Genomic DNA, 18,116 nt, shown 5'->3' on the forward strand with positions numbered 1-18,116 from the left:
TGCTGTCTCACACACACACACACCGGGATTCACAATGGGAATAGTGGCACTATACTGCTGTCACACACACACACACCAGGATTCACAATGGGAGTAGTGGCGCTATACTGCTGTCACACACACACACACACACACACCGGGATTCACAATGGGAGCAGTGGTGCTATACTGCTGACACACACACACACAAGGATTCACAATGGGAGTAGTGGTGCTATACTGCTGTCACATACACCAGGATTCACAATGGGAGTAGTGGTGCTATACTGCTGTCACACACAAACACACCAGGATTCACAATGGGAGCAGTGGCGCTATACTGCTGTCACACACACACACACACCAGGATTCACAATGGGAGTAGTGGTGCTATACTGCTGTCACGTACACTGGGATTCACAATGGGAGCAGTGGCGCTATACTGCTGTCACACACAAACACACCAGGATTCACAATGGGAGCAGTGGCGCTATACTGCTGTCACACACACACACACACACACCAGGATTCACAATGGGAGTAGTGGTGCTATACTGCTGTCACGTACACTGGGATTCACAATGGGAGCAGTGGCGCTATACTGCTGTCACACACACACCGCGATTCACAATGGGAGTAGTAGTGCTATACTGCTGTCTCTCACACACACACACACACACACATCAGGATTCACAATGGGAGCAGTGGCGCTATACTGCTGACACACACACACACACTGGGTTTCACAATGGGAGCAGTGGCGCTATACTGCTGTCACACACACACACACACACACACACACACCGGGATTCATAGTGGGAGTAGTAGTGCTATACTGCTGTCACACACACACACACACACACACACACACCAGGATTCACAGTGGTAGTAATAGTGCTATACTGCTGACACACACACACACACACACACACACACACACACACACCAGGATTCACAATGGGAGCAGTGGTGCTATACTGCTGTCATACACAGGGATTCACAATGGCAGTAGTGGCGCTATACTGCTGTCACACACACACACACACACCGGGATTTACAATAGGAGTAGTGGTGCTATACTGCTGACACACACACACACACACACACACACACAGATTCACAATGGGAGCAGTGGTGCTATACTGCTGTCATGTACACCAGGATTCACAATGGCAGTAGTGGCGCTATTCTGCTGTCACACACACACACACACCGGGATTTACAATAGGAGTTAGTGGTGCTATACTGCTGACACACACACACACAGATTCACAATGGGAGCAGTGGTGCTATACTGCTGTCATGTACACCAGGATTCACAATGGCAGTAGTGGTGCTATTCTGCTGTCACACACACCAGGAGTCACAACGGCAGCAGTGGCGCTATGCTGCTGTCGCGTACACCGGGAGTCGCAATGATAAAATTGGCACTTTGCGGCTGTCGTCTGTCTTGGTGAACAGACCTGGCCAAATGATGGTGGTAACACCTGTTCATAATCATGATATTTCCAATTTATTTATTTATGAACAGTTTCTTATATAGCGCATACATATTCCGCAGCGCTTTACAGAGAATATTTGAACATGCACAATAATGGTGCAGTACCCCTTACTGCAGTCCCTGGGACCTGACCACAGAATCAGTACATGGCAGAATACTGATTGATGAAGCGCAGTGTCTGTATTTACAGGTTAGCTTGTTTGGGGGGAATGCATAGATCTCCAGTATGGAGCGGCGCAGCGATATCTGCGAATCCCACAAAACCTGTACTCCGTGCAGTGCCTGGAAAGGCTTCTAAATCTCATGAACTCATCAGTTCCTCCTGGGTGCAGCATCTCCCTGCGATAATCCTGTGTGCGCACAGCAAGAGCATTTCCACAGAAGCGCGTTTTGAAATGTTTGACATGTTTTTCAGATGAAAGCTTCTTTTTAAGGATTAGTTGTTTTGCTCAAGGGCAGAGATTTCTATCAAGGCCTCCAGGTGTGAGAAGCCAGAGCGAGAGACTGAGGAATGTTTTACTGCCCTGGAATGTGTCTTCTGCCCTATCTGGCTGATCAAACAGGCTGTTTCAATTGAGAACATATTAGGATGTAAATCATTGGTTTCTCAGCTGCCTGGATTGAAAATTAAGCTGATCGCGGTAAAGCTGGGTGCACTCTTATGCGGCGATCAACCTGATAATTGCACAGGTGTGTGTGCAGACGCTTTAGACATCAACAGCTGCGGCCTGGCATGCAACACTCGTGACCCATTGCAGAGTGTACTGACTGCGCACGGGTTTAATAATAGCTGTGAGGATTGGTAATCGGATCTGCAAAGTTTAAACCAAACGACAAGAAAAAAGATCCCAGGTGTAAAGTTCACTTACAGCTTATCTCCTTCTTGACCTGTACAAGGTCAACCAACCCAAGAAGCCAAGAATGTAGGTTCTGTGTCCGCGCATTGCAAGGGATGCATCCGTATTTGCCTACTGATCCAGAATATTTGGGAGACTTCCGAATTGGGAGTCCTCTCAGCTGAGTAGGCATAAGCAAAGTACGTATCTGACAGATCTGCTGACGAGTAGACCAATTCCGCTGAGCAGCACCCAATGTGAGTGTGCATACTACACAACAATTGTTCCATTTCCAAAGATCACCTGGACTTCAAATCATTAGTGTTGTTTTTTTTTAAATCTTTTTTGAGTGCCAATGTTTCCGTGAGATCCTCAAAATATCCGATAAAGATGCCAGCGCCGCTCACAGCGACTGTCCCCTTCTGGGTGCAATATTTAACTAAATTCAATGAATTGACTTGGCTCTATTTGTTTATACTAAATGAACAGTCGCTGAACAGTTAGCGGATATTTTGAGGATTGCGCACAGCAACGTTGTCAATCAAAGGGTTAAAATGCAGTTGGGCCTTTTTTCGTACACCAGAGTTTCTCCACACTCCCCAATCTCCACCATAACATTCCAGGTTTGTAGGTGCGTACATATATGATATTTTTAAACGATCTATACGATAACCATAATATACTGCATATTATCTTGCGTACACATTCTATCATTAACAACTGCCTGTTCTGCAGGGTGCCAGGTGACGTCACTGATTATGAGATCATACAGTGTGTATGCAATGGATATTTCACACTGGAGAGCCAATGATGTCATTGATGATAGTGTGTTGCACCTTTTAAGGAAACCACCTGGACTCAAGCAGGGATTTTAATCGAATTGACTCATGTAACAATTGTCACCTGTGCTTTGCAATGGATATCCTTAAAACCTGCACTGTAATGGTAGAGTTTGGGAAACTCTGCCATACACTACATAGTCCATACAATGTCTAAATGGCGGCACCGACACAGTGTGGGCAGCACGTGATAGGTCGGTGACAGATCTGACAGGATATTGAGTCCGTGCCCTGGTGCAGCGTCCGCACTAAGCAATGACCCATTATGAAAGGCCAGGCTGGGGATTGTAAAGTGTTGGATTTACTTCCCACACAACAAAAGAACTGTTGGGTATTTACCATGTAACCTTACGTTAAAAAAATGATTGTTTTTAGTTAAGGGATGGAAGACTAGATGGTGTCCTGGATCTCTTTTACCTGATGCTGTAAGACCTTGTGCAGTATTCTGGGTATGATTCAGACTCGGGGGGTATTCAGACAGTTGGATTCCTGGGCTGTTTTCATCCAATCCAACAGTTACTCAACAGCTGGAATTCAATTTTCTGAGCGTCGGAAAGTCCGTGGTCTGAAAACGGTCAATCCGTGGCCGTTTCCGACAAAACATATCCAACTTTTTAAAAAAGTTGGATCTGCCAGCCTTCAATGCTGTCGGTAATGGCAGCATTGATTAGGCGAGTGCCGGTATTTCCCCTGTCGGAAAATATCGTCACACATTGAATACCCTCCTTGAGCTGCAAATTTGTAGATGACTGCGAGTAGATGGCCAATGACCTAATAGGGGAAAACCCTGCCACGTGCAAATTAATTGCGAATTTATCACAGATTGCTATCTAAGTTCGCTACGGTTTGCACGCCTGCGCAGTCATTCGATAATCACTCGATCTGTGAATTCTCTGATCAGCGATCCTCTCTGAATCAGGCCCTCGCTTTTATTGGACATTCCCATTACGGGCCACTATGCACCCAGCAGGAGTCCACTTGATTTGTGTTTTTAACATTGTTATTATCTTATATTCTTTTAGTATGCTGTTACACTTGGGACATTGCAGTAAAATGGTTGCTGAGGTAATTTCATTCCAATATTGCTTTGTGACCGTGAATGTTCTAATTAAAAAATATGGTTCATTAGAGGACCCGCCTGCTGCTTTTAAGACCGTCCTTTCTCGCTGTGCTGATTACAGATTATTGGTCATGGAATGTTTATGCAGCTTTGTGACTCTGAACGCCACAGGTTATACCTTTCCACAATACATCAGCTGGTTTTCATCACCTCATGTGTAGCTGGTCAGTATACTAGGTTCGGGTGCCTAATCTGTGCTAGGTCAGGAGGGAGAAGGGGGCTGGGCCAACTGAATCAGTGGATGCATTTAAGGGTAGGTGTATGAAGCAGTGATGAGGAAGAGGTGAGCCAGAGGAGAAGTGGCCCATGGCAACCAATCGGCTGCTCTGTACAATTTTATATTATGCAAATGATAGTTGTTACTTCAGTGCTGATTGGTTGCCATGGGCCACTTCTCCTCTGGCTCACTCCTCCCTTATCACTGCTTCTTACATCTACCCCTAAATAGCTTAACTGGGGGAGTGTACCAGCCAATCAGCTCCTAACTGCATTTTTTTTAATTTTCAGCCTGTATCATGTCACTTACACTTTGATTAGTACCTTATCGCTCTCCAAGGGTTGGTACATCTACCATAATGTATTGTGCTTCCACCATGCCTGCGCGGTTGTTTGATTATCGATCGGCTTGTGAATTTGCACAACAGCGATCCCCTCTGAATAACCCCCTTAGACACTCAATGCTCCTTTCAATGGCACCTAACCCTAGGGAGAAAATGTATGAAGATGGGAGTTCTGTTTCACATGGGCTGTTGCTATGGGCAACCAATCAGATTTGACTTATTTAGCACCTTCTAGAACATCGATAGTAACATCCCATCTGAAATAGAACTCCCATCTTAGTAAATTTCCCCCTAGGTTGCCCTAATAATTTCACTGTCCCGTCCCCTGCTGCAGATATCTTTTATTTACCATGTCCTCATCCTGAATTTCCTTGTACTGTAATGCGACCTACAAACGGGCCGATCTCTGGGCATTTTCTAAGAGATCTGACTAGGGGCCAGATGCACTAAGCTTCAAAAGTGATAAAATGGAGAGTGATAAACAGACAGCCAATCAGCTCCTACCTGCTATGTCACAGGCTGTGTTTGAAAAATGTCAAACAGGAGCTGATTGGCTGGCTGTTTATCACTCTCCGTGTTATCACTTTTGAAGTTTAGGACCTTATTCTGGTTCTTTCGCACGGATTGATATTTGCTCTATGCGCATAATGCCCGGCGATATAGTATCCTGCCTGCTGGATAAATCTAGTTACATCACCAGTCAGGGCAGGGCCAGTGTTCTCACCAGAGCACACTGGCTCTGATGGATCGCTCAGCAGCGCTGCCATGTGTGTAGGCCCCTTTAGTCATTGTTTTTGCTCATTTATTAGGAGCTACAGAACCTTTATTATTTTTATTATTATTATTACAATAAAGCCTGTTTTTTTTTCAATTTTTGAATGTTACAGCAGCACTGTAAATCTGTATTCCTATTTTAACTGCAGTAATAATTATTGCTACTGTTGGTAAATGGCAGCTGGCGCAGAGCTGGGAGTGTCAGGAGATTTGTTCCCACCGGTCCCGGCTACAGATGTGACCATCTCCCAGGCCTCCCTCTGCAGCAGCAAGCAGCCTGGTGTTTGTATTCTGGTGCGCGCGCTGCACAGAGAAGGATGAGATCATTGCAGTTGCTGGGATTGATAGAGATTGGGAGAGCTACACGGTGCATGCAGAAGGGAGGGGGAAGCAGAGGGGTGTATGTGTGTGAGCGAGAGGGAAGGGGGGGCGAGTCACAAACAGCAAATCAATACAGTCTACAGCCAAGAATCCAATCCCCCCCCCTCACATTACGTCTTCTTTCCTGCTCAGGTATTCCTCTCGGAGGGAAGATTTGGGGAGCCAACCTCTGCACTTTATCATCTCTGATGGCTCCTTAGATCATTTTTTTTATAACCTATTTTTTTTTTTTTTTTATTAAAAAACCTCCCATTCAGCTGCAGAGGAAGATCTGTCCATCTGTGCGACGCTTGTCCCCGTCGGTCGTGTGTGTGTAGATCTGGTTTTTTTTATATTGGATTTTCTTGGGCGATTGGACTATGTTTGGCAGCAAGTCGGACATGCTGGGCTTAGATGTCTGTGAATTCGGTAGCCAGCTGTTGGAACTTATGTGGCTGACAGTTTGTTACAGAGGTGAGCCCATTCTTGGTGTATAGGGTAGAATGCAGAGAGGAGAGGGCGGGCTGGGGACCATGGGGGAAAATGTTACTTAGACAGAAAGTTTTCTTGTGGTTTAATTATTATTATTATTATTATTATTATTATTATTATTATTATTATTATTATTATTATTATTATTATTATTATTGCACTTCTAGTGCATTTAGCATAAGACGTGTTTCAGTTATTATAGGGTGCAGTGAGCTTCCTATATTAGAGTGTCTGTACAATATAACAATATACCTATTGTCACACAGTTGTACTTAAAAAGCTACATTTAACATTTAGCAAATGGTCCGGCAAGTGATTATATACAGGGGCCCTTTAGGAGGCAAGAGAAGGACATTATTGTTATTATCAATATTATTATTGTACAGCAAGGTTTCAGAAGATTCTGTGCATTTGTTTTATACATTGTTGCATCTGTTGTTGAGACTGCAGCAGAACTTTCTGGGGGACTGGCTTTGGGGCTCCGTGTTGGGAGGGGGGGGGGGGTCTTGTCTAGTCTTAAGCTGGGTACACATATGTACAATTTAATTTTTCTTGCGACCGTTCGATCGACCGAATACACGTTCGGCCGTCCGAAACATACGACCGATCTGCGCGTACACATATGTACAATTGTACTTGCGACGTCCGATGTACTCCCGTCCAAACAATCGCAAGAAAAAGATTGTACCACCGTACACACTCTCCCGTTCTGGCTATTCGCACGATAAAAATGTACACAACATTATCATAATGGGCTGGATTTAAAAGAGCATACCAAAACGAGGCGTGATCACGGAACAAAGAATCGTTCGTGTAGTACAGTGAATAGAGCCGTGACTATTCAGATCATTGCTAGCTGTACTGGATATACGTACGTTCGTTCGTCTATCGGTGCATTTGGGCCTTTTTAATCATGAGCTTGAGGAGAAGGAAGGCTCGTGCGTGCATTTTGGCTGCTATGGCCATTAGATTGCGGGCTATTAAAAAAAGAAAAAGGACCAAGAATCGGAGCTGCTGGACCAGAGACTGGCTTCTGAGGAGAGACACCTTCTCCCACATGCCATTGCTAAAGGAGATACGGGAGAACAATCCTGATGATTTCAGGAATTATCTCCGTATGGATGACGCTACCTTTATGGAGCTGCTGACACTGGTTACCCCTTTAATAGAGAGAGAGGACACCTATTTCAGGAGGCCCATTTCTGCAGAGCAGAGACTGGTGGCAACGCTGCGTTACCTGGCAACAGGCAGGACCCTTGCCGACCTGAGATTCACCACCGCAATCTCATCTCAAGCGCTGGGGTTGATAATACCAGACACCTGTGATGCCATCGTCCAAGTTCTTCAGGACAAATACATGAAGGTAAATATGGAAATTACATACATGTCCCCCATATGTATAGCTGTGCACATACCTGTACCCTACATGTATATCTTTACAATGCCTGTTGATTTAATCTTTTACACCAGTGGGTGGGGGGTCTTTTTGATAAGGCGGGTAATAGCTTTGAGGCTGCAATGGGGGAGGGCTGATGGGTCTAAAATCAACCAAACAGATTATTAATACGCATATACTTTTATATTGCAGTTTCCATCGACCAAGGAGGAGTGGCAAAATATTGCACGTGATTTCCGTGATCTATGGAATTTCCCTAATTGTGGTGGAGCTATCGATGGCAAACACGTCAGGATCATGCCCCCTGCAAAGAGTGGATCTTTTTATTATAATTATAAGGGGTTCTTCAGCATTGTTCTAATGGCCATCGCTAATGCCCGATACGAGTTTGTATTTGTGGACATTGGGAAAAATGGTAGAGTTTCAGATGGAGGAGCCCTGGAGAATACCTTTTTCCACGACCAACTGAAAAAAAATGAACTGAATCTGCCAGAGCGGACTGAAAATGAGCACGGTTTGAACTTTGTTTTTGTGGCGGATGAGGCCTTTGCATTGCACCCTAATGTCCTTAAACCCTACCCACAAAGGGCGCTGAACAGGGAACGACGCATTTTTAACTATCGCCTGTCACGTGCCAGGCGAGTGGTTGAAAATGCGTTTGGGATTCTGAGTAATAAATTCAGAATTTTTCACAGTCCCATCAATCTGCGCCTAGATAAGATTGACAAAGTGGTGCTGGCCTGTTGTGTGCTGCACAACTACCTGCGCAGAAAAGCGGTGCACACACAACAACTGGGGGCTACAGTGGATGAGAGCCAAGTTGTTGACGAGCCTATTGGTCTGACAGCTTTGGCAACTAATTTAAACACCAGAAATGCATCAACGCAAGCAAAGTTGTCAAGAGACGAGTACTTGAATTATTTCAATGGTGTTGGGGCTGTGGAGTGGCAGAATGACATGATTGCTTAAAAATGTACCTTTTTGTCATTGTAAATATATTGTTTTTTGGTGTGTAATAATCCATATTTTGCCAATAAAATTTGTATACTCACAGTTCCGCACAAGTTGTCCTCTGCGTCTTCTTGCAGCAAGGAGGGGGAGGTGGAGGCCGAATCACGGCAAGTGAGTGGTAGTACTCAGGTGCCAGGCATTCCTGGAGGGCACAATGCCACGGCACCTGGAGTGCAGACTGTACCCAGTACTGGTGTTTATGTACTAGCAAGTAGTTGCTCCACCACACCTATTTCTATGCCAATTTCTCCTGGTACTTTGTACGTATGTATATCTGTGCCCTATAGTCACCCTGCATGGTAAATGATATTTTCACACGGACACCAACTAGATTACAGAATTTTTTATTTTTATATAAATTATTAACTTATAAACTTATAAAAAATATAACATAAATAACAAGTAAATAAATAATAAAGAAATACTTAAACATAAAAATATTTAAAACAATAATGCACTTAAATAAACTATATAAAATATTTACATATGGTGGTAAACTTGTCCCACCCCATAATCCCCTGTATCCATCGGTGGTTGGGAGGGAGATGGACTTTCCAATAAACTCTGGAAGGGGCCACCAGGTGGACCTGGTGGGAGCGTATTAGCCAACGTTGCCGGTTGGTGCTGCCTTTGCCCAGTTGGTGGCTGTAAATGTTGATACTGCGGATATTGCACCGGGTGAAATACCGCTTGTTGGGGTATAGGAGCTGGGCTGATGGGTTGAAATTCAACCCTAGGCAGAGGGGTCTCATCGGTGAGACGTGTGTGCCGGGACAGAGTCCCCACACGGGCCCGGTACAGCGTCTCATAAAATATGCGCTCTACCTCCACCCTTGTAGCCGGGTCCAACTTTCGCAAATTGTCAGCTAATACACTCCCCACCCGGTCCGCATCATCCTCATCCATGGTCATCAATCTGTTGGCAGACTCCAGGATCTTGGTGGTTGCCACGTCCGCAGCATCTGGAGTCTGCCTCGGCCTTTTGCGCCCTCTTCTTGATGGCGCTTCTGCTGGAGGTTGAGCGCTTGTTTGCGGTTCAGCGCTGGTCGTGGCGGTTGGTGTGGGGGTGGAGCAGAGGGCCGGTGAAGGCAGCTGTGATGCCACCTCCAGCGATGCCGAAGATTCATCCTCGGCAAATAGCGATGGCTGTAACAAAACAAGATGACAATGATGTATCACTATCGATTTTTAAGACTTCCATATATTTTTATATCTACGCAGAAGAACGCAGCCCATACACCACCATGTTGCTGCCATGGATGAAAGTGAGCTAGTTGAAGAGGCGTTATGACTGGCATCTCTGGAAACTAATTATTTAGATACCAGACATACCAAATACTAATTTAAACACCAGAAATGCATCTATGCGTGCTAAATTAACAGGGATGAATACATGCAGTATTTTATTGGTGTTGGCGCTGTGGATTGGCAGAATGATATTATTCCGTTAATTTTAGACAACAAAAAATATTACAATAATCCGCGCCAGAAAGACTACAACAGTGTAGATACCAGGGATTACCAATGACAACCAAAAGTTCCAAATACAAAAAATGTGGTAAATGCACTTGCGATGTCTGAATATTGATCACTGTGTTCTCAGGCGGATAACAGTATACCTCCACCACTGAGAAGAACCAGAATTAGGGCCACAGAGAAGGTCAAATTGACGATGTATAACCAAAAGGGGGGGTATCGCCCCCTGCAACTGACCTCTCTGTTGTGCCCAACAGAGAGGTCAGTTGCAGGGGGCGATACCCCCCCTTTTCATTTTACATGTTCACAATTTTTATACTGTACTTGCTGTTATATTTATCTGGTTTAAAAAAAATTTTTTAAAATAAAATACGTCTACTTACTGTGCCGCAAATGGTGTCATCAGAAAGCTCTTGGTTGCACGCGGAGGTGGAGGGGGCAGGCTGGTTCCTTGTAGTGTTGCTGACCGAATCCCTGGGCAGCTCCTGGTCCACCGTGAAGGCCAGCAGGTCGTAGTACCACAGCCTGGGCACATAGACTTGGTCTGCCCCTGCCCCAGACCGCTTTGAGGACTCCACCTTATTTAGTTCCTTTTTAAATACGGTCCTCATATTAGCGATCCGAGTCCGGACCCACTCTACATTTGCTGTGGGGTAGTAGGTCTGGCTCACCCTCACCAGCTCCTCCAGAGCAGATAGCCTCTTCTGCCGATTCGAATGGTCTTTGGATTTGGTATTCCAGAGACAATTCTGATCCCTGTAGGCCTCAATGAAGTCCTTCATAAATTCGACATTTTTTTCTGCCATGGTTGAATTTCTGTTCCAAAAAATAAAATAAAAAGGCATATTATTACACCATAAACCATTTAATGTACAGGTGTTCAGTCTGTGGGACACTAGATATACTGTAGCTATAGTACAGGAGTTGAAACTCTGTGGGACATAGGATACACGGTCACTACAAGCCCCAGCATACCCATGGCCCACAGATTGAAGTCCCTGTCATAGAAAACTACACATTTTGTGTTAATACTCACCGAAATAATTGTCGATACAGTCCGGAAAATTCGCTGCGCTGCTCCGATCAATCCAACAGCAACGACGGAATATTCTTTCGTGCTGAACGTGGCTTGAAACACAGTGATTGGATGAGCACACGAATCTCCGCCCCACGCACGTGCTTCGCGTCACACAGACACGGGACATCGAGGAGCCATGTCGGAGGGTCTGGCGCCACCGCATATGGGGGAGGCCAGTACAGAACCTACAGAACCTTTGTTTTCCAATTCTGCACTGATAACAACAGATAAAGAAATCGCTGACAACAAGGAGAAAAAAGTGACGCGCGCATCCGCCATGTCATCTGCAGAGGTGGAACTGATGGTCAAAATGCTGGATAGAAGGGACTACGATTGTTCGAGAAAAACATACCCCAAGACAAATTATAGAAAAGAAATTATTATGCAGCGTGTATGCAAGGAGATAAAGGAGAAGTTTGGGAAAAGAAGGTCCAAATACCAGCTCCAAAAACGGTGGTCGGACCTGAAGCACAAGGAGCAGGCCAAGCTCAAGAAAATTCGTGGAATTATTAAAAGAAGTGAGTCCAATGCCCTAGGTAGCTTTATTAATATACTGTCATGATCCATTACATTTTGTGTGTTTTGCTGACATGTTGCTTGTTTTTACTCAGAGGAAATCCATCCCAGGAGAAGACATGAGGAAGGCAGAGACAGGGCCTCCAACCTAAAAATAAAGAAGGAGAGTACAACAGGTAAGGTTTTGTACCAGCACACCAACAGAACACATGTTTTATACACACAACAAGGGGTAGTAATATGTCACTTTACCTTGTCACTATAGATGATATCCAGGCTGCGCAGCCGATGGAAGGGACCGCAGAGGGCCACCAAGTGATTGCGATCACCAGCAGTGTAGATGGTGAGTGTATACTGCAAATCATCTTTATGGGATAGTGACGTATCATTTGTGGAAAGGTAAACCTTTCTTTATCTGTACTTATTATAGATATCATCGAGATTTCAGATGTCAGTGCAGAGGGGGAGAAGAACACACCATCACCTGACACGTCCAGCGACGAAAGCACAATGCAAGAAAACATGACACAAGTCCATAAATGTCTACAAGAACTTAGCGGGAAAGTCCATACCGTAGCCCAAAAAATTTCAAAAATCCAAAAAGGCGTAGCAGTAGTACACTCTTTATACGAAAAAATTTATAACGGTTTGCATTGTAAAGTCAAAAAATAGTTTGTGTACTTTATTTAACTTTTTTTCTCCTTCTTGTTTATTTGGAGGCCAGAAGCATGGTGCATGTCGTGGCAAGCAGTCTCACGGCAGCAACGCATCCCATGTGAGCAGGCCGGGATGTTCCCATGTGATGCGTTGCTGCCGTGGGACCGCTTTCCACTACATACACCACCATGTTCAAATGTGTTTTTATGTTTTTTGGATGGGTGGGCTTTCCTGCTAAACCTTCACACGTGGCACTTATGTCATGGCAAGCAGTCCCACGGCAGCAACGCATCACATGTGAGCAGGCCGGGATGTTCCCATGTGATGCGTTGCTGCCGTGGGACCGCTTTCCACTACATACACCACCATGTTCAAATGTGTTTTTATGTTTTTTGGATGGGTGGGCTTTCCTGCTAAACCTTCACACGTGGCACTTATGTCATGGCAAGCAGTCCCACGGCAGCAACGCATCACATGTGAGCAGGCCGGGATGTTCCCATGTGATGCGTTGCTGCCGTGGGACCGCTTTCCACTACATACACCACCATGTTCAAATGTGTTTTTATGTTTTTTGGGTGGGTGGGCGTTCCTGCTACACCTTAACGCAAGCACCTGTATAGAGAAAATATGTCCATTTGTACATTTAGATTTTGGCAGGTACCACAGCTGATATACTGCATGTTTTTTGGATGGGTGGGCTTTCCTGCTAAACCTTCACACGTGGCACTTATGTCATGGCAAGCAGTCCCACGGCAGCAACGCATCACATGTGAGCAGGCCGGGATGTTCCCATGTGATGCGTTGCTGCCGTGGGACCGCTTTCCACTACATACACCACCATGTTCAAATGTGTTTTTATGTTTTTTGGGTGGGTGGGCGTTCCTGCTACACCTTAACGCAAGCACCTGTATAGAGAAAATATGTCCATTTGTACATTTAGATTTTGGCAGGTACCACAGCTGATATACTGCATGTTTTTTGGATGGGTGGGCTTTCCTGCTAAACCTTCACACGTGGCACTTATGTCATGGCAAGCAGTCCCACGGCAGCAACGCATCACATGTGAGCAGGCCGGGATGTTCCCATGTGATGCGTTGCTGCCGTGGGACCGCTTTCCACTACATACACCACCATGTTCAAATGTGTTTTTATGTTTTTTGGGTGGGTGGGCGTTCCTGCTACACCTTAATGCAAGCACCTGTATGTGATATACTCTGTTCAGGTCCGACCACCCAAATAAACAAAGTGTTCACAGTATTTTTTGTCAGTATTTCTTAATAAATGTTAAGTGTTTATGCAGAACAATGAACATCACATATCTATCTATCTATCTATCTATCTATCTATCTATCTATCTATCTATCTATCTATCTATCTTCTATAACTATATCTGTCAGGAATGCACACACAACGATTATTTATTTCAAAAGGAATGCACACACAACGAATATTCTTTAACAGCATGGCGCGGAAAGTACGGGGGAGAAGACTTCCTGTTGTTTACATGCTGCGCTGATGGAGGGATGACGCAGCTAGTCAACACCCACATGGGCGTGCTGCTTTTGGGAGGAATGATCGCAGGAACGGGCTGCATATCGATCGAACGTGCGTACACATGTCACTTTTCTTTCGATATGGAGCCGTCCTGTCGGAAGAATATTAAGCAGCAAAGAACCTGCGACCGACCGACCGTGGACGGCCAAGAGCGTTTTTGGCCGTTTATCGATCGCAACGAAGGGATCGGGACAGCGTACACATATATACAATCGAACGGCCGTTCGTCCGCAGATCGGAAGAACGGCCCGACGATTGTACATATGTGTACCCAGCTTTATTTCTAGATTTGCTCTGCACTCGTACAGTATAATGCTCACAGATAAATGTGTGCTGTGCACTGCATGCGTTCTCTATTGGGGCAAGGCGAGCCGCTACCATACTGCAGGAGATGAATGATGTCATGTCACACAATGGCTTTGTAATTCGCCTCTCTATGGGGAATTGTCACCATACAAAACCAGGTGCATTAGTGGGCATTGTGCTGAGTGCTTCTTTCTGCTGGCGATCATACAGCTTCCCATGCACACATGTAACTGTCCTGGTCTGTGATCCTGCAATGGCTGGTTACTGTGTGTCCATTGCTAGGTATGTTGACCTGAAAGTTTCCTTCTCTGCAGTCCTTGATCTCTTATATGCACAGATAGGTGCTATTCTGTACCTTATATCAAGCATTGGCCTCTGCCACCCATGCATACAAATTCCATCCAGCCACGCCTATACGTGATGAAGCCACACCCCTAACCTGATGGGCTACTTACAGGTTGGGGGGGGGGGGGGGGGGGAGGGGGCTGAAACAGGGACTGTCCCTTTGGGAGGCATGATGAAATATATATAAGTTGAAGTGCCAGGTGCACGTTATCAAGGCTTTAGAGAAAATGGGCCCCTGGCAGGAATCCTGGTCGGGGCCCCATATGGTGAGTGATCTGCAAGTTGCTAAGTACAGTTATGCGTGCCTCATTGTCTGCTATGTTATATGTCCTGTGACTGCCAGCCACATCCTACCCCACTCCTCACTGTGGCCGCATAAGAGAGGAGTTGCTGCATTACATAGAACTGATCAGCAGCTGGTGCTGCTGCAGAGCGCACTTGTAGGATTCCCTCGGTGCCTTGCAGAGCCTGACTTGCTGTATTCCCTGTAACAGAGCAGACTGCTCATGCCTGCATAGCTGCCATCTCTTCCAGCCTCCAATATGATGAGGACTCTGCAGTTATAGTGCCCTGTCCATCAGGCAAAGATGCCTGCCTGTTGCCCATTCTGTCAGACTAAGTCATGTCCGGCCACTTGCCAAGTGTATCTAGTTACTGAGTGTCGCTGCCTCTCCTCTTCCCCCATCCAGACAAAAAGAAATACAGGAAACACAATCTCTTCTGTCTGTTCAAAATTCCTATTATTGCTGGCCAGGTTAGCGGGATCTCCTGGGCTGAGATCACCTTAATGCCTTGGGCCTATGTAGGATCTTAGGCAAAGGTGCATAAAACGCTGTGCCGTTTAGCTGCATAGTCTCAGTCCAGGAGATCCTGCTTACCTGGCCAGCAATAACTTGTTTATTCATCTATTTGGGCGCATCATTGATTACACCCAAAATAAAAAAACTGTTTTTTCTAGGATATATATTGATATTAGCAACTGGTTGCAAACCTTTTTTATTTTTTATTGTTCTATCTCTTATTTGTTGTCTGTCTGTCTGGTATGTATTTGTATGTACTCTTTGGACAAAACCAACGCGAGGTGGCATGATTGGGTCCAGATTAAGTTCACAGCCACTAAGACCCCCACCGAACAGGTGGGGATCTCCGGGGCACCAAAAATGGGTCCGGCCACTACACAAAGTGGGTCAGGGAAGCAAGATATGGCAAAGTGGCATAACATAGAGGGGCAGAGGACATGGGGATTAAGAAAAAAAATGTGGTCAGATCCGAGAGCTGATCAGAGAGGTGTAGGCCGGGCACACCATGGCCATGGGGAGCATGTTCAGGGCCTTCCGCTGGACGTATTCGCATGAGAACTTCAGATGACACTAGGCAGCCACCTCCTGGGTCTGTGGGGAGAGCTGCGAAGCGTAAACCAAGAGAAGGATATAGTTCAAATAATGGTAATTGCACAACCAAACCCCAGCAATGCCGGGTACCTCAATGTATATATACTCAGGGCTATTTTTCAGCAGGCTCCAGCAGGAACTGAGGCCCTTATTCTAATTCACTCTTTCTGACAATATTTCTTAGATGGACAAAACCATGTGCACTGCAGGTGAGGCAGGTGTAAAACCCCACCCAAATCTATTTATATCTGCACAAGTAACACCAGCCTCACCTGCAGTGCACATGGTTTTGTCAATCTAATAAATATTTTGACAGAAAGAGTGAACGAGAATAAGGGCCTCAGTTCCTACTGGAGCCTGCTGAAAAATAGCCCTGTATATACTTATAGTAGATATTTGTGTTTTATTCTAGCACCCTGCACCTTTCAAAACCTGTGCAGTTCCTCTCTCCTTCCTGGGGTGTCACTGTTTGCCTTGGTGCTTTTTAGTAGAGACTCGTCTGTATTGAGATACAGACCAGCCTTTGCTAGAAACTCCAAAGTAGAAAGCGACACCCCATGCAGGAAAGAGGAACTGCATATGTTTTGAAAGGTGCAGGATTCTGGAATGAGCACTAAACATAGCAAGTATTACCTTTTTGTATAGTTGAGCAGTAAGCACAGAATTATGGGTTCATTCTAGGAACTGTTGTGTGCGAGCACCCAGCGAATAATCTATTGGCCATGGCTGCTCGCCCACAGTGGCTGCACATGGGCATAACTGACTATGTACAGTCGCAAAAAAACGCTTCCCTGCACGAACTTGCAGGGGGGGTGAGTGAACCTGAATAAGGACCTTTGTCACCTGGCTTGTTTCAAGCCGCACGAGTGGTGGTCACTGCACCTAAATCTGTATATTTCAAATTAATGTAAATTAAAACTTCAAAGGGAAAGAGTGCAGTAAAAAAAAGATATTATACAGTGCAATGTAATTTAGCACATAACATACAAATGCAGTAGGCCAGAGATTCCCTAACTTCACCATTACAGTCCGGGTTTTAAGGATTTCCATGCTTCAGCACAGATGACTTAATTAGTACCTGGACTCAAGTACAGATATCCTTTAAACCCGCTCTGCAATGGCAGAGTTTGGGAACCTTTGCAATAGACTTTGCTACACCAAAGCTGTATTTGTTGCATGCAGACCATCCGCTCTAGAGAGAACACTCGGCTCAATGGCCTTAGAAGGCCAATATAATAGAAGGCCGATAGAACAATCAGAAGTGGTGTTTGGGAGGTGCAATCATGTGGCTGTGTAAGCTATTCTGTGTGATGATTGGGTACTTCTCCCATAGCACGGCAAATGTCGTCCTATCTCCGCTTTTATCTTGGTGTAGCGGTTAAACGCTGTAGCTAGATGTAATCTCATCTTTATGTATTTATTCCGCGTGTCTGTTCCTGATCTGTGCGTTTATATAGCTTTCTGTGAGGTTCCTAGTTTGAGAGATGACTGGCTTATCTGGGATTTCTGCAAAGCAACTGAAAATGTCTTTCTCTTGGAGAACTGTCGGCTATATAAGTGATTGCGGTATAATATGTGCTCGTGTTCAATATAAACTAGTGCTCGTGTATTCTATTCTATTTGTTAATTTTTTGCAAAAACCATAAGCATTAGGTTGACAATGGGAAGGTCGATAGGCAAAATGTCAACATGGGTTTTTCACGTTTCTTTTTTTTTTCTGGGCCGACATGTGCCGACAGGTGGTATTTCATGCCCTACCATCCACTACGGCGTGGTGGGAGAATAATATAAGCATCCTGCCCGAAGCATTGTGAGGGCAGCGGTACAATTAGATGGTGTCCATGTTGACATTGGGACACAAACTCATGTCGACCTTCCCATTACCGACCTAATGCTTGTGTCGACCTTCTGACCTTAGCCAATGT

The 18,116-nt window shown here is 45.2% G+C and overlaps 1 protein-coding gene across 2 annotated transcripts in view; it reads left to right on the forward strand.

Annotated features, from left to right (window-relative positions):
- The window catches only part of LOC146020055 (rho GDP-dissociation inhibitor 2-like), a 72,065-nt gene that overhangs the window by 22,102 nt on the left and 31,847 nt on the right, over window positions 1-18,116 (forward strand). The window contains exon 1 of one of the 2 annotated variants that reach the window (XM_083152828.1): window positions 6,007-6,443. The exons of the other annotated variant lie outside the window; for it this stretch is intronic. Coding sequence (XP_083008954.1) covers window positions 6,350-6,443 — 94 coding nt within the window. The 5' untranslated portion in view covers window positions 6,007-6,349. Of the gene's footprint in view, window positions 1-6,006; window positions 6,444-18,116 lie in introns of those variants that run through there. 2 annotated transcript variants of the gene reach the window in all.

The sequence above is a fragment of the Crinia signifera genome, chromosome 7 (genome assembly GCF_055691185.1).
Source record: "Crinia signifera chromosome 7, ASM5569118v1, whole genome shotgun sequence".
Taxonomy (NCBI): Eukaryota; Metazoa; Chordata; class Amphibia; order Anura; family Myobatrachidae; genus Crinia; species Crinia signifera.